This window comes from Cetorhinus maximus, chromosome 3, assembly GCF_964194155.1.
Source record: "Cetorhinus maximus chromosome 3, sCetMax3.hap1.1, whole genome shotgun sequence".
Taxonomy (NCBI): domain Eukaryota; kingdom Metazoa; phylum Chordata; class Chondrichthyes; order Lamniformes; family Cetorhinidae; genus Cetorhinus; species Cetorhinus maximus.
Window position 1 is genome coordinate 92139925 of NC_135881.1, and position 24689 is coordinate 92164613.

General features: G+C 41.2%; 1 protein-coding gene across 1 annotated transcript in view; it reads right to left on the minus strand.

The window, feature by feature from the left end:
- The window catches only part of erp44 (endoplasmic reticulum protein 44), a 111636-nt gene that overhangs the window by 44190 nt on the left and 42757 nt on the right, over nucleotides 1–24689 (minus strand). Inside the window, exons 2-4 of the mRNA XM_078538678.1 lie at nucleotides 19933–20005; nucleotides 18541–18580; nucleotides 10245–10360 (exon numbers count right to left, since the gene is read on the minus strand). Of these exons, the coding sequence (XP_078394804.1) occupies nucleotides 10245–10360; nucleotides 18541–18580; nucleotides 19933–20005 (229 nt within the window). The remainder of the gene's footprint in view (nucleotides 1–10244; nucleotides 10361–18540; nucleotides 18581–19932; nucleotides 20006–24689) is intronic.

A 24689-nucleotide genomic window follows, 5' to 3' on the forward strand; every position in this document is an offset into this window, starting at 1 on the left:
CTATATGAAGATTGAAATCTCTCATGGTTACTGCAGTATCTTTCTTACAAGGCCCCATTATTTATTGCTAATAAAAAGACATGCCCAAGCTTTTCGTCTTGCACTCAAGACACTCGTAAGAATACCAATATAAGGAGGAAAACAACAAATTATGAAATGGAATAGTCAAATGAACTCCCCTTCCTTGACATACTAGTTGAGAAATCTGCCAGGGGATTCTCTACCACATCTACCGCAAGCCTACCTTCACTGGTCAATATTTGCGTTGCGATTCTTACAGTTCCACATGCTTTCAAATTGGTCTTATCGGCAACCTGGTAAATAGGGCTCAAGCTATTTGATTACCATATAAGCTTGATGCTGAAATAGGGCGCATCAAAGGCATCTTGCAGGATAATGGCTACCCTGATCAGATCATTTCACACTGTACATCATGCAAACTCATGAACAGGCCTAAGGCCGTCACTTTTGGCCCTGAAAAGTACCCAGTCTACCTCAGGTTACCCTGGAAGGGCAAGGTATCTCAAAAATTTGAGCAAGTGAAGCTAGCTGTTTCACACTGCTACTACGCAGTAGCAACACGAGTGGTATTCACTGTTAACAGGATACTGGCGTCAAACCAGAAAAGATGTTCTGCCTACCACACGAGTAATGTGGTATATGAATCTGAGTGCCAGTGTGATGCTAGGTAAGTAGGCTGTACATCCCAAAGACTGGCAGATCGTATCAAACAGCATGTAACAGCCACTGTTCGCAACAGGCAGGGTACAGACAATACCCAACCAGCCCATGTTTGCAAAACTCAGAAGAGTGTCCAACATGAGATATGATTTTGCGAATGAGAATTATTTAGCAAATATTGTCCAATGTGCCAAGAATTACGCTGACAACCAATTTAAGATACAGAGTGGCATATTTGCATACACTGGAAGCTCCATATATTAATACACAGGGCCCTGGTCTTTGCAGACAGAAAGAATATGTTCACATGTTGCGCCTGTTTCAGCTAAACAAAATAAGTGACAGCTATTCACTAACTCATTCCTCAGGGCAATGCCTTGACCAATCAGGGTCAAGCTGCCTGGTTTGAATTTCAAACAATGCTTGGCAGTTAACTGTCAGTCACCACCACTTCCACCAACGCCACTTGCCACTCAGCACTCTTCTTGTACAGTATAAGTATAAATTGTTGTTTTCTGCATTATATTGGTATTCTTGCGAGTGTCCTGATGAGTGCAAGATGAAAAGCTTAGACACGTCTCTTTTGTACTACCAAATGACTGTTTGTATACCCCCATCATTTGTTGATTTATACTCTGTCTTACAGGGTAGCTACTGTCGGGCCTGAAATTAATACTACCAGCGGCTTCTCTTCTTTGCTATTTCTCATCATCACCCGAACTGATTCCACATTTTGATCCTTCAAACCAAGATGATTTCTCACTACTGTATTGATCTCATCCTTTACAAGCAGGGCTATTTCACCTTCTTGTCCTTTCTTCCTGCCCTTCCAGAATATCAAATACCCTTGAATATTCAGGCCCAGCCGTGGTCTCTAAGTGCTACCATATCATATTCAATTTTGATTTGCTCTATCAATTCATCCATCTTTTTACAGATGCTGCATGTATTCAGACAAAGAGCCTTTAATTCTGTCTTTTTACTTTTCCCCCCCTACTCTGAATTATTTGCTGGTGCACTCTTATGTTTGCACGTTCCGTTCCTTCCTATCACACTGGCTATTACCATCCGCATCACTATCTTGCTCTATTGCCTTGTCCTTTATCTAGCTTTCAAAATCTCCCCCGTCATGACCTCTGTCCCCCCCTCCTCACTACTTAGTTTAAATCCCATCTACAGCTCTAGTTATACGATTCGCCTGTACACTGGTCCCAGTGCTGTTCAGGTGAAGGCCGTCTCAACAGTACAGCTCCCTCTTTCCCCAGTACTGCTGCCAGTGCCCTAAAATCCATTTCTCCCAAACCAATTTTGAGCCAAGCATTCGTCTCTCTCTGATCTTATTTACCTTATGCCAATTTGCTTTTGACTCAGGTAATCTTTAGATTATCTTTGTGGTTCTGCTTTTCAATTTAGCCCCAAGCTGTTCATACACCCTCACAGGATCTCTTTCTTAGATCTACCTATGTCACTGATAACCATGTGGACAATAATTGGATCCTTCCCCTCCCACTCCAAGTTTCTCTCCAGCCTCTAGATGTCATTAACTCTGGCACCAGGCAGGGAACACAACCTTCAGGACTCATGCTCTCAGCATCAGAGAACAGTATCTATCAACCTAACTATACTGTCTCCAACTGCAACTGCATTCCTTTTTACTCCCTTCATTTGAATGGCTGGTTCCCTGCACCACAAAGCTTGCCTGCAGGCCCTATTCTCATCCACACAGGTGGCAAGAACCTCAAACCTGTTGGACAAATGCAAGGGTTGGGGCTCCTTCAGTGCTACCTTCTGGATCCTCATACCTGCCTCACTTGTAGTCACACCCTCCTGTCTCTGACCAGGATCAAATCTGAAGTACCTAGCCTAAAGGATGCGACTGCCTCCTGGAACACAGTGCCCAGGTAACATTTCCCTCTCCCTGATGCATTGCAGTATCTAAAGCTTGGACTCCAGCTTATCAACTTGGAGCCGAAGGTCCTCAAGCTGCAGACACTTCTTGTAGATGTGGTTGGCATGGATCAAACTGGTGTTCGCCAGCTCTCTCATATTACAACTGCTGTTGTATTATGGGTTCGTTTGATGTCTCAATGATGTGATCTTGAGACTACCATGCTTAAACATGAACCATTTATTTTAATCTAACAATGTACAGATCCCAGTTAATGGCATGCATGGTGCTGCTAACCATCACCAACTGCTTCTAGAATGTTCTGAGTCTAATATCACATGACTCTATACATCATACAGTGAGTGGTGCTATTCTCCAGTCACATGTTAACCCTTGCTCTGTTGAGCATCTTTGCATCACAATGGCATGCAGGCACATACAACAGCAATACAAGCACCTGCCCTACCATCTTTATTGTGTTTTATTTAACTAATTAGGTTTCAAGTTTAAAAATATCACTCAATTGTCTGCAGTTAAACTATAAATTTATGCAATGTTTAGATCTCCCCAATGCTCTGCTTAAACTTCTGGGTCTCAGGGGGATTAAAACTCAATCACCTACCTACTCGCCTAATTAAAGCCTTAAACATTCTTCCGCCTTAAACAAGTTCTGGAGGCTAAAAGAAAGATATAAAACGCAGCACCACCTTCCCCATCTGCACCAAATTGTCATGTTAGCACTTGTACCTTGTTGCACACATGCCTCATCACAATGTGATAGCAAAATCTGTCTACTTTTATACAGATGACTCACGCCCAAGTTTCAACTGCTAAGCCAGCTTTCTGCCACAGTGATCAACACCGATTCACTTTCAGTTGACTGTCAGAGACTTGACCATGTAACCTAGGCTGACATCTCCAGTGAAGCACTGTCAGCGACGCAGTCTTTCAAATGAGGTATTAAATGTCTTCTCTTACATGTGCATGTAAAATATTCCATGGTACTATTTGATGAAGAACATAGGAATTAGGAACAGATGTAGGCCATTCACTCCTTTGAATCTGCTCCATCATTCAATAAGATCATGGCTGATCTGGTTGTGATCTCAATTGCACTTTCCTGTCTGCCGCCCACCCCCTGGCCCCCAATAACCCTCGACTCCATTGTCTAAAATCTGTAACTCTGCCTTGAATAAATTCACTGACTCAGCCTCCACTGCTCTCTGAAGGAGAGCAGAGTAGTCCTCTCCAGTGTCCTGACTAGAATTTATTCCTCAAAACAGGTTATCTGGTCTTCATCTCATTATTGTTTGTGGAACCTTGCTGTGTGCAACTTGGCTGCTATGTTGCTTACATGATAACAGCAATGTACTTCTAAGTTCTTAATTACCTGTAAAGCACTTCGTAAGGCCCCCAAGTTTTGAAAGGCACTCAGCAAATGTAATTTCATTTCTCTCTTTTTCTGGAACTTCATTTCAAACCAAAGAAATATCTGGATCATTAGCTGGACCAATCTCACAGAACAGCAACTCTCAGAATGCTAAAATATGTGGCATTTAAGCAAACTGCATGAAAGATGTTTGAGTATCAGCAACTTCAGTTTCTTTAAAATGACTTGTCAGGTGATTCACAAGGATAGTTCATTCCAATTTTTACAGTAAACTATTCAACAAGACAACAGAAAGTATATATTGATTAGGCTGCAGTTAAAATATTGCATCCAGTTTTAAATGCCCTACTTTAGGCAAGTGTTAATGTCATCGAGAGGATACAAAAGAAATTTCAGGGTAGTTATGAGGGAAGGCCAGAGAAACTGGGACTCCCTTCACTTTAACAGAAAAGGGTAGAAGTGCTTAGCACTTTGAGGGGCTTTGATAAGAATAGGGAAAAGCTATTTCCATGCTTTGGTGAGTCAATAGCTAGAGGACATAAACTTAAGATCACCAGTTTAGCAGATTTTTAAAAACTGGAGCTTGTTCAGAATGCCCTATAAAAAAAAAACTGGCGAAAGTAGAATTATTGCTCTGAAGGAAACAGAGACCAATGATGTTCCAGTCATCAATGGTGTCCTTTAATATAAATAGCCGGACTCTAATTTGACCATATCAAAGACTCAAATTTTCAGGATTGTAATGTGTCATTGGATCTCCAGATGAGCCTCAGGTTTGGAATGGAGAACAGAAAGGACAGCATGCCTTCATTTGAGTATGATTCTACTGGAACCATTTTGATAATGCAAAATTGTTATTAGATAAGCACTGGAAACAAGGTTACACATTTCCTTTTATTGAATTGATGATCATACGCAAGCACACATACTATACAGATGTATCAACATTGTATTACTGCAAAACAAAAACAAAATTACCTGGAAAAACTCAGCAGGTCTGGCAGCATCGGCGGAGAAGAAAAGAGTTGACCCTAGGGTCGTGAGGACTCGAAACGTCAACTCTTTTCTTCTCCGCCGATGCTGCCAGACCTGCTGAGTTTTTCCAGGTAATTTTGTTTTTGTTTTGGATTTCCAGCATCCGCAGTAGTTTTTTGTTTTTATCATTGTATTACTGCTCATAATCTTTCAGTCCTCTTATATGGCATTCCACATGCAATAACTAAATATAGGAATGAAGTGAAGAGGGGTAAATTTCCAGGGCAAATCAGAAGTGTAAATGCTTCACTGTCCCTTGCCATTTTCATGGGACGGCCTAATTTTTTTTTTAAATCAGATCTGTGAGCTGCCTAAACAGCATGTTTTCTGCTGCCAGCTTGACCACCCTGCCATGCCCCACTTGGCATGACTTAAAGGCATCCTATGCTACATTTTAAAGGGAAAGTGCTTTACACAGTGATGGATAGTAGACAGCAAGATCATTTGGACAAGGCTCTTCAGGTTCTCTGACTCAGTGGTGGAGGCACTGATTGACCAGCAGGCCAGCTGGAGGAATGTCCTCTTTCTTTCTGATGTGCACCGGGTGTCAAGATAAAATACCAAATATGCACAGGGAGAGCGCGCAAAAAATGTCAATGTCATCAATATTTTCCCCAGGACCTGGCTGCACCGCAGTGAAAACAAATAATGATCTGACCAGGGATAGTAATAAAAGAGTTCCTGTCACATCTCTCTTACACTGAGCACAGCCCTGTAGGACTCTACTTTAGTCCCCGCACAATAAATCATTCCCTTCCCACAGCTCTCGAGTCAGCAGGGAACCTTCACTGCACCTCCAATTATGTTTACATTCAGACTTTTAAAACCTGCAATTGGCCTCAGAACCACTTCTTCCTCTTAACTACACCTGTGGTTTCTTCCAGTCATTGTGCACACTATGAGGAGCTAGCTCATACATCTTGAAAACTCAGAAACAAGAGTACATATTAAGCTACTTGTACATTATCAGCTTCTCTTGCAGGTAAACTAGAGGAAGAGAAGCAGGACAGGAGGAACAAACACCAATGGGAGAGGCCACCAGGATACCAGGGACAGCACACAGTATTGAAGATGTCAAGCGATGGTGGTGGTGAGGTAGAGCTGGGTGTCATCAACATATATCCGAAACCTTACTGATGACATCATATAGGAGCAGCAAGTAAATGAGAAATAGGAAGCGGCCATGGATAGATCTTTGGGGGATTCCAGGATTAATATTATGGAGGTGTGAAAGAGAAGCCATTGCTGGAGGTTCTCTGGCAAACACTGGAATAGGAAGAGTGGAACCAGACGAGAACAGTCTACTTAGCAGGACAATGGAGGAGAGTAGTTTGCAGAGGAAGGTTTGGTGAACTATGCCATAGGCTGTAGAGAAGGGACAGTGCACTACTATCATAGGTGATGTCATTTGTGACTTTGATTAGTGCTATTTCATGCTGAGACAGGGCCCAAACCTGACTGAAGAGGTTCAGATATGGAGCTTAAGACAAGCACGAGGCCCACATCAGGGCAATTTCTGTAAGCAATTAATTTTTGCAATTAAATGTTGCCGAGGTGGACTTTCTATACATACATCCACAGTATGTGAATTCAGTCTTCTCCAGAACCTTTTTTGGAATAAGGTAGTTCAGAAGTGCAGAGAGGATCTCTGCAGACAGACAGAAAGAAGAAAACAGTGTCCCAACTCCTTCAGTCAGAGTTATCACTTTCATCACTGCTTGATATTTCCTCCCATTCACCATCTGAAGGATCTTCAGAACAACACATAATGCTGTTTGAAATGTGTGTGAAGTGGCTGCTCCTGCAGTAGTTGGTGACCTGCAATGTTAGCTGACATGAATATCAAATTTAGTCTTTGACTTGGTGCAATGTTTTTGCAGAGGAGGAGTTGGGCATCACTGTCAATGCAGGGGAGCAGGGATTGTTCAGTTCATATACTCAATAAAATGCTGAAGACTTCTTGCTGAGGCAGCTGTTGGACCCTTTGGGTTGCCTAGGTGTCAATCATGTCAACAGTGTTCACTATCTCACTGTGTTGAAGGCCCTCCTCCAGTAGTGGCTCCACATTTTTATTCAGAGTTATACAGCACGGAAACAGGCCCTTCGGCCCATCGTGTCTGTGCCAGCCATCAAGCACCTATCTATTCTAATCTCATTTTCCAGCACTTGGCCTGTAGTCCTGTATGCTATGGCATTTCAAGTGCTCATCTAAATACTTAAATGCTGTGAGGGTTCCTGCCTCTATCACCCACTCAGGCAGTGTGTTCCAGATTCCAACCACCCACTGGGTAAAACAATTTTCCTCAAATCCCCTCTAAACTTCCTGCCCCTCACCTTAAATCTATGCCTCCTGGTTATTGACACCTCCACTAAGGGGAAAAGTTTATTTCTATCTACGCCCCTGATAATTTTGTATACCTCTATCAGGTCCCCCCTCAGCCTTCTCTGCTCGAAGGAAAACAACCCTAGTCTATCCAGTCTCTCTTCATAGCTGAAATGCTCCAGCCCAGGCAACATCCTGGTGAATCTCCTCTGCGCCCTCTCCAGTGTAATTACATCCTTCCTATAGTGTGACGACCAGAACGGCATACTGTACTCCAGCTGTGGCCTAATTAGCATTTTATACAGGACCAACAAAACCTCCATGCTCTTATATTCTACGCCTTGGCTAATAAAGGCAAGCATCCCATAAGCCTTCTTAACTACCTTATCTATCTGTGCTGCTGCCTTCAGGGATCTATGGACATGTACACCAAGGTCCCTCTGATCCTTTGTACTTCCTAGGGTCTGAACATTCATTGTGTATTCCCCTGCCATGTTAGTCCTCCCAAAATGCATCACTTCACACGTCTCAGGATTAAATCCATTTGCCACTGCTTTGTCCATTTTAATAGCCCATCTGTATCATCCTGCAATCTAAGGCTTTCCTCCTCATTACTTACGGCACCACCAATTTTTGTGTCATCCGTGAACTTACTGATCATACCTCCTATATTCATGTCTAAATCATTAATGTACACTGCAAACAGCAAGGGTTCCGGCACCAATCCCTGCGGCACAGCACTTGTCACAGGCTTCCAATCGCAAAAATAACCTTCGACCATCGCCCTCTGACTCCTGCCACTTAGCCAATTTTGGGTCCAATTTGCCAAATTGCCCTGGGTCCCATGGATTCTTACCTTCTTGACCATTCTCCCATGAAGGACCTTGTCAAAAGCCTTACTGAAGTCCATGTAGACTACATCAACTGCACTATCCTCATCTACACAAATGGTCACCACCCCGAAAAATTCAATCAAATTTGTGAGACATGATCTCCCCCTGACAAAGCTATGCTGATTATCCCTGATTAATCCCTGCCTGTCCAAGTGGCGATTAAGCCCTCTAAAACCACTAATACCTCCTCCCTTTCAATGCTAATTTGTTCAATTATATCACAGTCCCCCTCCCTGATTTCTACACCTACACTGTCCTTCTCCATAGCGAACATAGAAAAAAGTAATCATTCAAAACCTCTCCTACGTCCTCTGGCTCCATGGACTCCTCTGGTCCCTACTCTTTCCCTGGTTATCCTCTTGCCCTTAATATATTTATAAAACGCCTTGGGATTTTCCTTTATCTTGCCCACCAGTGTTTTTTTATGCCCCCTCTTTGCTCTCCTAATTCTTTTTTTTTTTAAGTACCCCCTACATTTTCTATACTCCTCTAGGGCTTGCATTGTTTGCAGCCCTCTGTATCTGCCATGGTCTTTTTTAACCTTATCAAATTCTCTGTATCTCTTGACATCCAGGGTTCCTTGGACTTGCTGGTTCTACTCTTCAGCTTTACGGGAACACGTTGGCCCTGAACTCTCACTATTTCCTTTTTGAATGATTCCCACTGATTTTTCTCTGCTACGGAGCACTTTTAACATACAGAAAACCACTATCATATGAGACACTCTTGTGGGCTATAGTGGACAACACCATCAAGTATCATTACTATTGCTCAAGGACTCAAAACGCCTGCTTCGTGCATTAGTATGAGGCTCTCACCCGAGTCAGATGGACACATTGAACAATATGAAAAAGGCCCATCTATGGTGGGTGAGAACTGAACAGGAACAAAGTAAAAGCAAGCTTTAGAACCGATTTTAACTGTGTTTCTGGTCATTCCCACTTTGTTGGGCGGGTCGATAGCTCCCTCCGCTCCCCAAGCAAATGTTACGTTTCCACTTCAACCATACATACAATTTTGGTTTCGCTACTCCAGGAGCACAAAGAGAGGAATACCTCCATGAAAATCACAGTCTAGGTTAAGGATAATGAGAAAAAAAATTCTGCCAAGTCTCCTTGCTCACACTGGTCAGTTCTTGCTGTGAACATCATGTTGGGCTAGCATTGGGCTTGCCTGTGATGATTTAAGAGTTGATCTTGAATATAACAGATGGCCATTGGGCGAGACACTGGATGGCGGCTGCCTGCTGTGTAATCTTCCGCAGGAAAAGAGAAAACTGGGAAAGAAAGCTAGTTCACTAATATCCTTCAGGGACGGAAACCAAACAAAATCCCCACTTTTGGAAGGGACGAATGGAAATAGGGTGGGTGGAAATCAAGGTGGTTGTGTTAGGTTACAAATAGTTCGAGAAAGATGTCTCACAAACAAAAGACTTGTAAAAACTGACAAGCTTTCAATGACTGTCCAAAAGGATGTCATAAAATTTTGATTTCTATTTTAAACAATGTAGGAATGTTTTTTGTAACAGAAGAAGGAAAAGCAAAACTTTGATTCAACTTTCATATTTTAATTTTAAACTAATATGTTCCCAATTACAGCTCCTGAAAAATATTTACGACTGAGAGGAGATTGGGCATCAAATGTCAAGCTCATCCAAGCATATTCTTAAAGAATTTGATTTTATATTCCACTTCTATTGAGAAATGTTCAAAGTAATAGTAAATTACATTTTATACTTGGATCAGTATTTAAAGCGCTCATGTAAAACTCATTGTAATATAGCTCAGCTATTAATTCATTAATAAACTCAATTCTGAGACTAGCTAAACTTCCAATTTAACTTTCAATTTAACTATGGTATCAGACTGCAGAAACAGGCAACATTCAGATAACATTGGCAGCGGTTTGCCTTTTCAAATGCACGGGGAGTAAGGGAAAATTGTATCAATGTGCTACTTCGCTTGGGTTATTGCTACTTTCCACATTCTGTTGTCAAATTTACTTCCAAAGTTATTTTTGAACTTGGCTACTCACCATGTTGGTCACAATCAACCCTGGCAAAGACTACATGCTTCGAGTCTGGAAATTCATCTTTCACAACCGAAGAGGCCTCTTCAAAGATGGGGTGTAGCATTTGACTGAATCTACACCTAGTAGAAAAAAAATTGAAGTAACTGCACCCAAGTCTAAACTATATAAGATTATAATACAATTTTATTCTTATTTCTTCCTATATTTTCTTAAATTGATCTTCCCTTGTCCCTTTGTCAACAGCTTATATTTCCTCTTCTACACCCACCTTTTACAATATTAATTTATGATACAAATATTATAATCTCACAGAAACCATATTTGTGTTTCACATCTTGATGGCCGTATTGCTCAGTCTAATACAAAATTTAAAAACTTTGTATTCTCTGAGGAAGCACCAATGAGAATTATGCTATATGGTCTAGTTTCTTTTCTTGCTTGGATAGTATAGAAAGTTAGCACCAAGTTTCATGTCTAATCCCAGGCACAATTTTGTTTTCTGCCCATATATGAACGACTCCTACTTTGTCTCAAAACCTTATTGAAAACTTCAAGACTTCAGCATTATCTGTGCTTAAAGCCAAATTTATCTGATTAATTTCAACATCTGTAATGCAGAACTCACTTTGCTAATGATAACAAATAGCCCCTATATCAGCAACCCTTTTAAATTTTAGGTTACTGCTCATTTTTGAGTCTCTTTTCAAACAACTAGTTTGAGTACTCAAGACTGCCATGAAGAGGACAGCATTGCTAGACCAGGCGTTATGAGAGCTTAATTTCAGGCACAGTAATTACAGTTGCAAACTCCCCCTCCAAGATCATGCCAATAACGTAATTGGCACTATTTAAACATACATATTCCAGAAACCCCAAAAAACAAGCTTGGTTTTTAAGTGGGTATTGATAAGGACACTTGTTCTTCACTAAATTCCTCTTGTCCGCGGTTACAACATAAATGTAGCTCCCAGATAAAACTGAAAAACTGACCCCACTTATTACCATCACTCCAGAAAATAATATTTTCACTATTAGGTGGTAAAACTAAAATAAAAATCAGTTTACAGCATATCCATTTACAGCTATGCAGTATTCTTCACAAATCAAGGTTGAAGGGATTGTCCATAAAACAGCTCAACACTAGTGTATTTTTAAGCATTTAGGTTTGAATTACCCAGAATCTAAGAAGTTATCCCTCAGTCACGGATCAATTCTTAAATCTGTTGAGAATAGTCTAGACTTCAATATATGCATACTGTGATTAATTAAAGCTTTGCAAATGCTGCTTTTGCCCACGGATGTTCTAAACAATGAAGACAAAAAAGTTATGATAATAATGTGTCCATTTCCATGAATTTTAGTTATTTAGAACTGGACTTTATTGAATTATGTAATAACTACAAAACAAACTTGGCTCAATGCCAGACACAAGCAATTTTTAAAAGTACATTTAAGAAACCCTTACCAGCCATTTAGGGGGAAAAAGGCAGAAATAGAACATTACATCAGTGTGAACTCTCATTACTTTCAGGTCTGTTGCACCTCTAACATTCATGATAGCAGCATCTGAGAGTCAGTTAAAGAATGTTACAGCACAGAGTCTGGTCACTTAGCTCAAATCTTTTCCTTAGCCCAGTAAATTTCATCAAATTTTGCATCACACTGACTATTGAGAGCAGTTTTGGATATATCATATTGGTACAAATCAATGGAAAATATGCAGCTTCCATACATCAGTATTTTATCAGAGATGAGTTATTGCAGCTATACAGAGACACCCAAGAAGTTAGGACTTTTTTAATGACAGCTTAGAAGGTTAAACGGTGACTACTTACTGGTTTTCTCCAAAAACCCCCTTCTGCAATCTCCCTACTCACTCCTGATGTCATTTCACATTTTCCATTTTCAAGCTGTTCCTTTCTATAAGTACTTATGGACTGTATTCAACAATATTATGCATAAACAAACATTTCCTAATCTCCCCATTCGACCCTTATGATTTGTGCCCCATCACTAACCAATGAAAAATGTTTTACTATTTATATATTCACAACCTTGGTCACCACAACCTTTTAAGTTGTCATGAAAAAAATTCCAACTTACCGGGTCTCTCTGTTACCTGTAGGAAGTGTGGTCTGGGTCCTCCAGGTGGTCTGCGGACTTGTCCGAAGTGCAAGTCACTGATGCACAATGCCATAGCCAAGGCCATGCAGCAAATAGGCCAGGACCCTCACTCCCACCTCTCGCGTGTCAATACACAACCAGATTGGGTCCCGTGTGCATGGCACAAGTTGTCAGAGGCGCGAGCAACACGATATAGCTTTATAAGCGAGATTTATATTACATTTACAACATACAACTGCAAAGTCAGATTTTCAACACTTGTGGCACTGAAAACAAAGAGGAGGAACCAAGTGAACGTGGAGATATGAGACTGAAGCTCTCCAGCTTGGAACTAGGCATCAGTTCATTGGTTTTTGATGAGACACAAATGTTCCCATTAACTGTTGAATTTTTTTGCTCTGGCAAACAAAAGCAGGTGGATTAGGTAGATAGTCCATGAGGTCTTTTGTTCCACCTAAGTGGTGTGCAGGCAAAAAATATTCGAGAACCATTATTCTATACAACTGCAGCCTCTATCTCTCGTAATATACTTGCCTATGAAAGCTACATCTTTTCTATTGTTTTGTTCCAAAACTGGGGTGGGTGCCCAAAACTCCCCACTATATTCAAAATGTGATCCAAAGTTTTTTGAAATGTACTATTTCCTTTTTGTATTCTATGGCTCCAGATACAAAGCCAATAACTATTTTGCATTTTTTAAGCAACTGTAACCATTTATGCTGCCAGTTTTAAAAACCAGTATATCTGCACACATCTCCACTACTCAATGGTAGCACTCTCAACTGAGTTAGGTGGATATAGGTTCAAGCTACACTCCAGGATTTGAGCCCCTAATCTAGGTTGACCCTTAAGTGCATACTGAAAAAGTGCTGCACCATCAGAGGTGCCAACTTTTAAATTAGACCATTAAACCAGAGCCCTGCCTACCTGCTTAGATGAACAAATAGTAAGAAATTCTCTTGGTTTGGTCAACATTATGTGATGATGTTTGAGGGACTAAACATTAATGTGTCATTCATCTCATTGCTGTTTGTGGGACCTTACTGTGTACAAACGGACAATTTTTTCCCACCAAAAAGTGACCACTCTGCAAAAGTAATTAATTGGATGAAAGTACTTGCAATGTTCCAATGATGTAAACGACACCATAAAAATACAAATCTCTTTATTTAAAATCTTAAAAAGGTATTTCTTTTCCTGATTCTTACTTCCAAAATGTCCAACACCACATGCTTCTACATTGGACTGTACCCATCACTGTCTGCCCACCTGCTAGCCCCTCTATGTCGCCTGTTTTTCACCATTGTCACTACATTTAGTGATACCCAATTTCACATCATCAGTAAATTTCAACATTTTTTCCCTCAATTTCTAAATTCAGACCTTATGTGTAAGTAGAGTGGATAAGAGTAACTCTAAACACACCCTTGTGGAATACCACATCTTTCCATTCTGAGGAACTTGTTTTAACCCAACTTTTTGCTTACTGCCCTCCAAACATCCTGCTATCCAGGTTACATTTCCTTAATTCCACTTGCCATCACTTTTGCCGAGAGTCTTTCCTGTGTATCTTATCAAATGATTTTTTGAAACTATATAAAACCATAGCTATTGCATATCCTGTGTTATTTCTTCAAATAATTCTATAAGGTAGGTCAAGTACGAACTGCTTTTTTGTGATCCATGCAGACTGGCCCTGATTAACTCTTGCGTCTCCTATTGTCTAGTAACTCAAATCTTGTATCAAAAACTCTAATAGTTTACCAAAGCAGAAGTAAGATTCACTATGCTTTGTTGAAAGGGCCGTTTACATCTGCTATCCTTCAGTTGGAAAATTAAAGTCAAAGCCTCTATTTCTTCCTGAGCTTCCTTCAAGATCCTTGGGCATAAACAACTGGGCATTGGCGATTGTTTACCTTAATTTCCCATAACTTCTTTAATACTATTTCTCATTGAAGAATCACCTGTAAAGAGCAGGCAAACTACTTATTTAGTATTTCTGCCTTCATCTCTTTGTGGCCCTTCCCTTGACTAATATCTTAATAATTCACCTTTAATTTTTTTTTTGTCTGCCCCACTCCTTCTTTGCTAAAATTTTTTTAGCAGATTTTCTACATTACCTTACATTTTTCCTATCTTTTATTATCTGTCCCATTTAGTGGTACTGTTGTTTTATTTTTTAAAAATTTGATCTAACCTTATTCATTCATGGAATCAGCATTGGTTCAGTGGCTCTCACCCACGTCAGAAGTATGTGGTTTCAAGGTCCGCTCCAGGACTCAAGCACAAAATCTAGGTCGATGCTTCAGTGTGGTCCTGAAGGAGTTCTGCATCAGAGGTGCCTTCTTTCAGATGAGGCAGTAAACCAAGGCCCTGTCTGCTCTTTCTGGTGGATGTAAAAGATCCCATGGTACTATGTGAAGAGTGAGGGAATTCTCACGGTGCCTTGGCCAACATTTATCTTTCAGCCAATATCGTTGGAACAGATTATCTGGGCATTTATCTCACTGCTATGTGCAAACTGTCTGCTGTGTTTTCATACGTTACAATAGCAACTAAAATAAAAATAGCACTTCACTGGCCCTCCTAGGGTCTTAAAAGAGAGCCAAATGTAAATGTGATCTTTCAGAGGGCTAAATTTTACCCCTTTTTCCTTACTTGAATGTGTTGAATTTGTATCCTTTCCATTTCCTATTTAAATGTTAAATATCAATTTGAACTGCACAATATCTCATTCCAATTTTCTCTTTCCAGTCAAATATGCTCATCTATATTTTTAATATCTTGTTCAACTCTTACATGGAACCTAATTATGCTTTTATTTCCCAAATGCTCGCTTACATTTTTTGGTTGCCTTCTTGATTTACTCAGACTCGAGTCAAGTTCAAATTACTTGAAGTAGCAGTGTATTGACTGACACCAGAGTCCCAAACACACTGCCAAATCACCATTTTCTCAGCACAAACATTTTTCTTGTTGCAATCCATTTTTGGATGATTAATCTTGTACAATTATAATTCCATAGTTAATGCACGTCCCTATCACCTGTCTACAATATTCACACTCAATTATTTTTCTAATTGTTCAGCAGTCTATAATATGCTCTAGAAAGCAAGCTAGCTCCAGGTATAAAGATTTACAAGTTGATTTAATCATAGGAATTCTTATAGTCAATGTTACAATGGACAGTGCAGTTACTCTGATGAACGTCTCTCCTACTAGACTCAGGAATCAACACCCTCAAAAATTGGGAGAGCTGTCTCACAGACTAGTCAAGCAACAGCCTGACAGTCATCTTCACGGAATCGTACCTTGTAGACAATGTCCCAGACACCACTGTCACCATCCCAGCAGAGGTGATGGCACAGTGGTATACAGTCAGGAGTTGCCCTGGGAGTCCTCAACATCGACTCCAGACCCCATGAAGTCTCAGGGCATCAGGTTAAACATGGGCAAGAAAACCTCCTGCTGATGAATCAGTGATCCTCCATGTTGAGCACCACTTGGAGGAAGCACTGAGGGTGGCAAGAGCGCAGAATGCACTCTGGGTGGGGGGGCTTCAATATCCATCACCAGGAGTGGCTCAGTAGCATCACTACTGACCCAGCTGGCCGAGTCCTAAATAACATAGCTGCTAGACTGGGTCTGCAGCAGATGGTGAGGGAACCAACAAAAGGGAAAAACATACTTGACCTTATCCTCACCAACCTGCCTGCTGCAGATGCATCTGTCCATGACAGTATCGGGAGGAGAGGCCACCACACAGTCATTGTGGAGTCAAAGTCCCGCCTCCACACCGAGAATACCCTCCATGTTGTGTGGCACTACCACCATGCTAAATGGGATAGATTTCGAACAGATCTAGCAACTCAAGACTGGGCATCCATGAGGCACCATGGGCCATCAACAGCAGCTGAACTGTACTTGAACACAACTTGTAACCTCATCGCCTAGCATATCCCCCCACTCTGCCATTAGCATCAAACTGGGGATCAACCCAGGTTCAACGAAGAATGCAGGAGGGGATGCCAGGAGCAGCACCAGGCATACCTAAAATGAGGTGTCAACCTGGTGAAGCTATAGCACAGGATTACTTGCATGCCAAACTGCATAAGCAGCAGCAAGTGATAAAACAGAGCTAAACGACCCCACAACCAACGGATTAGATCAAAGCTCTGCAATCCTGCCACATCCAGCTGTGAATGCTGGTGGACAATTAAACACACTGGAGGAGGCTCCACAAATATCTCCATCCTCAGTGGTGGAGGAGCCTAGCACATCAGTGCAAAAGATAAGGCTGAAGCATTTGCTACAATCTTCAGCCGGAAGTGTGAATGGATGATCCAACTTGGCCTCCTTCAGAGTCCCCAGTATCACAGATGCCAGTCTTCAACCAATTCAATTCACTCTGTGATATCAAGAAATGGCTGAAGGTACTGGATACTGCAAAGGCTATGAGCCCTGACAATATTCTGGAAATATAGTACTGAAGACTTGTGCTCCAGGTCAGCTACAACACTGGCATCTACCCAGCTATGTGGAAAATTGCCTAGGTATGTCCTATGCACAAAAAGCAGGACAAATCCAACCCAGCCAATTACCGCCCCATCAGTCTACTCTTCATCATCAGTAAAGTAATGGAAGGGGTCATCAACAGAACAAGTGGCACTTGCTTAGCAATAACCTGCTCACTGACTCCCAGTTTGGGTTGTGCCAGGGCCACTCAGCTCCTGACCTCATTACAGCCTTGGTTCAAACATGGACAAAAGAGCTGAACTCCCAAGGTGAAGTGAGAGTGACAGCCCTTGACATCAAGGCCGCATTTGACCAAGTGTGGCATCAAGGAGCCCTAGCAAAACTGGAGTCAATAGGAATCAGGGGGAAAACCCTCCACTGGTTGGAGTCATACCTAGCACAAAGGAAGATGGTTGCAGGTCAGTCATCTCAGCTCCAGGATATCACTGCAGGAGTTCCTCAGGGTAGTGTCCTAGGCCCATCTTCAGCTGCTTCATCAATAACCTTCCTTCCATCATGTCAGGAGTGGGAATGTTTGCTGATGATTGCACAATGTTCAGCACCATTTGCGACACCTCAGATACTGAAGCAGTCCATGTCCAAATGCAGAAAGACCTGGAAAATATCCAGGCTTGGGCTGACAAGTGGCAAGTAACATTCGCGCTACACAAGTGTCAGGCAATGACCATCTCCAACAAGAGAGAATCCAACCATCGCCCCTTGATGTTCAATGGCATTACCATTACTGAATCCCCCACAATCAACATCCTGGGGGGGGTTACCATTAACAAGAAACTGAACTGGATTAGTCATATAAATACTGTGGCTACAAGAGCAGGTCAGAGGCTAGAAATCGTGTGACAAGTAATTCACTCCTTGACTCCCCAAAGCCTGTCCACCATCTAAAGGCACAAGTCAGGGGTATGATGGAATACTCCCCACTTGCCTGGATGGGTGCAGCTCCCACAACACTCAAGAAGCTTGACACTGTCCAGGACAAAGCAGTCCGCTTGATTGGCACCACATCCACAAACATTCATTCCTTTCACCACCGATGCACAGTAGCAGCAGTGTGTACCATCTACAAGATACACTGCAGGAATTCACCAAGGCTCCTTAGGCAGCACCTTCCAAATCCACGACCACTACCATCTAAAAGGCAAGGACAGCAGATAGATGGGAACACCCCCACCTGGAAGTTCCCCTCCAAGTACTCACTATCCTGACCTGGAAATATTTCACTGTTCCTTCAGTCACTGGAATTCCCTTCATAAACAGCACTGTGGGTGTACCTACACCATAAGGACTGCAGCGGTTCAAGAAGGCAGCTCACCATCACCTTCTCAGGGGCAACTAGGGATGGGCAATAAATGCTGGCCTAGCCAGTGAAGCTCATATTCAATGAATGAATGTAAAAAAAAGTAGCCATGTCATGGGAACACCATTGTACTAAAGCTCCCCTCGAAGTCTCATATTTCCATTTTGTCATCGTTATTGTGTCAATATCCTGGAATTTACGATGTAACAACATTGTGGGAGCATCACTGCAACAGTTGCAGAAGATACACCGGACAACTAAATGCAACCTTGCCAATGCCACCACATCCCAACAGCAAATATGAAAGTCAATTTGCAAATGCATTATTTATGTTTCACTTACCAATCAGCATAAAAATTTACTAGTGCAACATCTGCATTGCCTGGGGAGCAAAAAAAAAATTACAATAAGTTAACATTTCCACAGTACCTTCCAGAGCACATTTAAAATTTTGAACATTAGCTAAACAATACTGCTACAAATACTGCGTTAACAAAGATATTATAAATACCATGTTTTTAAGTGCAAATCATGTAGATACAGGTCAGAATTTAATGCTCCCTGAGGCAGGCTGGGAAGGGGGCGGGGTGGGGGGCAGTGCCAGGGGTGGGAAGGTGCGAGATGAAATCCTTCTTGCCTTCTCAACTCCCCGCCCCATTCCCCCCATTAAGTCTGGGGCAGGAAGGATCGAGAACAGCCTTCCCGCACTGGCAAAAGGCCATTTCAGGATCTCGTCCTATCATATGAGCAATCTGCCAGGTAAACTCTGGCAGGTATTCCTGGGGTGGGGTGGGTGGGGGTGGTGGTAACTTCCTACATAGCAGCCCACGTCCAATGGAGAGGCCTGCTGGTGGCAAGGGCTGAGTATACTCGACTGAGTATAGGCCAAATCTGCTCAACCTTTCCTCATAAGACATCCCCTTCAACCCAGGGATTAGCTTCGTAAATCTTCTATAAACTTTTTTAAAAAATTCATTTACAGGATGTAGGCATCGCTGGCTAGGCCAGCACTCATTGCCCATCCCTAATTGCCTTTGAGAAGGCGGTAGTGAGCTGCCTTCTTGAAGCACTGCAGTCCCTGTGGTGTAGGTACACCCACAGTGCTGTTAGGGAGTTCCAGGATTTTGACCCAGCGACAGTGAAGGAATGGTGATATATTTCCAAGTCAGGATGGTGAGTGGCTTGGAGGGGAACTTCCAGGTGATGGTGTTCCCATGTGTCTGCTGCCCTGGTCCTTCTAGATGGTAGTGGTCGTGGGTTTCGAAGGTGCTGCCTAAGGAGCCTTGGTGCTTGCTTCCAATGCATGTATATCTCTCCTTAAGTAAAGAGACCAGAATACCTAAGCAAGATTATTTTAAAAATGAGGCTGAAGATGAAATTAAGAAGTTGGTCAGGGAGACTGCCAACAATACTGGGGAGGACTGCACAATATTCAAACAAAGTAGTTGGATGTCTCAGTGTTCAGTCTATGAGATTGCATCTATTACAATTCCACAGAATCGTGGAATTTTATAGCATAGAAGAGGCTATTCAGTTCCATTTGCCTTCGCTGGTCTCTGAAAGAGTTGTAACATTTAATCTAATCCCCCAGTGCTTTTTCCATACCCTTTCAAGTTTTTCTTTTTCAAACATGATGCAGTCCTGAGCAGATTACATTCTAAGAGTCTACATGGACTCTGATTCCAATCCTTGTCATATGAAGAAACTTAGATAAAATTTTGAAGGAGCACTTACCTAAGATTTCATCAATATTTCCACTATCGAGGTTTACTATTTCACTATGGGCTGAAGTATTAAACCACATGGCCTAAAAACAACAGAAAATAAAAGTTTTTAAAAGATAGCATACATTTTATTTTGTTTATTCAATGGTTGCAACCAGAGAGGGAAAACAAGTAATTCATAACAGTTCCAAACAGCAACAAAAGGAATTGGTGAAATTCCGATTCGTCTTCTGAATCTCAATGAATTTGAGCCTCTGAACATTTTTGCAATTCTGGTTTACCTCACATTATAGAAGCAATTTCAAACTAGTGTTTGCATTTGCAGTCAGAAGTAACTTTAAGCATGGCAACATTTTCCACACTAACTTAACCATCAGACTTCCACAGGTCCATGGCGTCTTAGTTTGCTTATAAGGAGTAATTTTGGAACTATATTAATTGTATAACATGTAAATAAATGCTTCAAATATAAACACCGTCTGCTTGCTTAATCCTTCCATTCCCTCTCTTTTCTTTTCCCCATTTTCCAAATATTCTTTTCTTTCGGGAGAAAAAAAACTTTCATGTCTTAAACTCCTAGGACACAATCTAGTCTGGGGTGAGAAAAAAGGATTGGAAAAATTGGCCTTTCATTGGCTGAAAAATCAACAAAAAGGTCCCTTCTTCAGCCAACCAAGCCCTAGACTCTTCAACCACCACTGGGTAAATCAATGATGCAATATTTCTGCCCAGGGACCAACTGTTTCTGTATGAGTTAAGCCCATGGCATCAGAAGCATGATCATGCTCAGAGGTAAATCATCCATGGTATAGCAAAATTAATACAACAACTGTTAAGGGTGAGACAGTGGCTTGGTGGTAATGTCATTGGATCAATAATCCAGAGGGCCAGGCTAATGGATTCAAATCCCACTGATGGAATTTAAATTCTAAAAATAGATTTTAAAAGACTTGGAATTGAAAGCCAGTCTCAGTAATGGTGACCATGAAACTATTATTGATTGATAATATCAATCCGGCTCACTAATGTTCTTTGGAGAAGGAAATCTGCTATACTTACCTGGTCTGGCCAACATGTGACTCCAGATCCACAGCAATGTGGCTGACTCTTAATTGCCCTCTGAAATGGCCTAGCAAACCATGCAGTTTAAGGGCAATTAGGGATGGGCAAATGCTGGCATTGCCAGCGACACCCATATCCCATGGAAGAATAAAAATAGGGAATGTACAACATAAGGCAGATCCAAAACACATCTTTCATGAAAGCTGGTAAATCAGGGTAAATGAAGAATGCTTACTCCAGAACATCCACCATTACATCACCAGAAAAAACATTCAAGGTCCTGACTGAAGCAACACAAGTTTCACAAATGCACAAGCCAGACTTCCGCATTTATGCAAAGAATACAAAAGCATCTTAATTTTAAATGTCAATTCAACAGCAGAAAGAAAAATGAGCTACATTTAAATAAAAACAGAAAAAGGGGAAGATTCTGCAAAAGGTTTCATTTGACGACATCAAATTGCTCTTACCAAAACTGTTTTGAGTCATAAACCTCAGAGAGGATTTGTTTTTACTTCATCATTATGAACTGTTAACTTGTCTATGTCTTGGGAACAGTTTCACTTGCTCAGCCATGCACTGGTAATGTGAGGGCAAAGTTGCAGCACCTGTATTCAAGATTACCATCTCATGGTACAAAACAGATGACCATACACTGTTCAATGAGGCATGGAGTGAGCTGATTTCATCCAAGTTTATTACACTTAGTTCAATTTTGAAATTATACCAACGTCTCATTAATACATTATATTACATAGTTGGAATTGGATGGATCAACTTCAACACTTCAGGCTTCAAATTAAAATCCTTTCCGTCAAGCGATCCACATTAACTGACCAGGACTGCTCTCATGTTCCTTTTCCATTTTCTGCCTCAAATAAATGCATCTCCTTGATGACCCTTACTTGTACACACTGTCAAGGTAGCATACTCCCTGAATGGATTAAACTATTAATGTGCTCAGTGGATCATTCAAAAAGATTTACTGTTCAACAATTTCACAAGGTTGTAGTTCATCATTAAACTAGAGGTCGGCCGTTTATTTCTACAACATTGTACTATTGCTATAAATGAAGTTAAAGTAGAATGTTACTGTCAGTGACAGACAAGTATTTATTATTTGCACCTCGCTTCCAATAACAATCCAAATAATGCACAAAATAGCAACTCAAAAGCTGCCTATGGATTCATTTTCCAAGAACATGGAGGGGCCCAACTAACTTCCCTGTTCGATTCCATCAGTGACAATCTCCAGGGGAACAAAACATATTTTTTCTTTGTACCTGGCAATCGACAGCTACTGTCCACATTATCAGGGTGTTAGCCGAGAGCACAAGTTTTTAAAAAAATATTCATTCACGGGATGTGTGCGTCGCTGGCTAGGCGACCTAGTTGCCCTAGTTGAGAGGGCATTTAAGAGAACTACATTGCTGTGGGTCCGAAGTCACAGGTAGGCCAGAGGTATGGCAGATATCCTTCCCTAAAGCACATTAGTAAACCAGGTGGGTTTTTACAACAATTGACCATGGTTTCATGGTCATCATTAAACTTTTTTTAATTTCAGATTTTTATTGAATTCAAATTCCATGGCAGGGTTTGAACCCGAGCATTACCCTGGATCTCTGGATTACTAGTCCAGCGACAATACCACTACCCCATCATCTCCCTTAAGGCTTACACTAGCGGGAGGGAATAATTAGCAAACCTCGAACATTGGAAAGCAATTTTCAGGGAACATGGGGGTAGTTGGGTGGAGACACTGAACAAGTATTTTAGAAGACGGGGATAGAAAGGGAAATTGGAACGCTTTCAAGAATACTTTGTCACTACAAAGTAATCATATACCACTCAAAGAAGTGGATTAATTGATATGGATGCAAAAAGTATAAAGACATGCCTTCTGGTCTGTCTGTGAAATGAGCAAAGTTAGGTAGATTAAAATAAACAGTCAAAAGAGCCAAATTGGGAAACACAATTGATATCACTAAGAAAAATGCCTAAATGAAAGGCTTTTACATTTTTTCATAACAAATAGGCAGACAGGGAAAGAAGGATCCGGATTTTCCCCTGAGGTGGGATAAATGGGGGCTTTCCTGATGTAGCAATCCCACCTCCTGGACATAATTTTATGACCATGAAAATAGTATCAATATAAAAAAACTCAGTCCTCCTGGCAGCTGTACCAATAATCCCTGCTGAGCTTAATCTATTAGTGGGATTTGGAGCTTAGCCAAGCATACATAATAAGATTCCATTGCACAACTGTGTCAACAAAGCCTCCAGAGCCAAATGCATTAAAGCTTTGAAGTAGTGGAACAGATGGCTGACTTGCCAGTCAAAGAATTCAGCCGTCTGTTCCACTGCTTCAATGGCTGAACAGTCAATCAATAAAAAGGTTAAAGCACAGGGTATAATTGCCACAGTATAATCTTAACTTCAATACTGTTCAATGCAGAAGAGCACTTTATCCAGTGGATAAAATACTCTAATGCATCTGAAGATGTTCCCACTTTCACAATGTTGGTCAACTTAACAGTCATTTACCTTTTAAGAACAAAGATTAAGAACAATCACTGCATTAAAAACACTTAAAATCATACAGCATCTTATGACATTTGAAATTGGCAACACCTTTTAAATTTCCCTGCCAAAAGGTTTCTGACTCCACAAAAGGTTTTCCCCATGACACCTCTGAGTTGGCATGGCATGAACCACTCCTCTTTCAGAAGTCTGCCCAATCCATGAAAATTGTGGGGGGGGTGGTTGGGTCTGAAATCACCAGACCTGCAATGAAGCCACCAACATTGAAATTGCTCAGTGTGGATTGCAACTCACACCCTTAAAAATACCAGATGATGGGGATTCGGGGTGGGGTCCCACAAGTACTGGGCAAATGCTGGCATTGCCAGCGACACCCATATCCCATGGAAGAATAAAAATAGGGAATGTACAACATAAGGCAGATCCAAAACACATCTTTCATGAAAGCTGGTAAATCAGGGTAAATGAAGAATGCTTACTCCAGAACATCCACCATTACATCACCAGAAAAAACATTCAAGGTCCTGACTGAAGCAACACAAGTTGCTACCTCTTTTTACCCCAGCCCCTCCCAATACGGGTTTGCCTAATGTTGGGATGGCAAAATACGGCCTAAGGACTTCAAAAGTGACACTAAATGAATGGACCAAGGAATTGTTGAGTATGTTAAATGAATAGTTTGTTTTGCGCTGATAGGAAGGCTGACTGGGCTTTGCTCTTTTTTATATGTAAAATTTAAATGAAAAATTATGAGACTATATAAAAAAATAACTGATACAGGTAATGGAAAGGCTGAAGACAACTGATGTCAGTCAAGACTGAATCAGATTCTTTGTACCTTAGAGGAATGTAGCCAGTTGAAATTAATATGTTTGAGCAGGTAGCTTTAGAGAATCCTTGGAAAGGGCGGATGCCTAAGGACAGGAAAAGGATGAATGCAATACCCATCTATAAAAAAGGAGCACAGATATAACCATATAGTCATCAGCTTGACTTCCATTGCTGGGAAAGTACTGAAGGGCATCCTGAGAAATACAGAACTTAAGCTGAAAAGCAGATATCACTTAATGTGGATAAATGCAAAGCCATCAACTCTGGCAAATTAGGTTAAATCACATTAATTTACAGGATAATAAGACTGCTGAAACCAGCAGCACTTGCAGC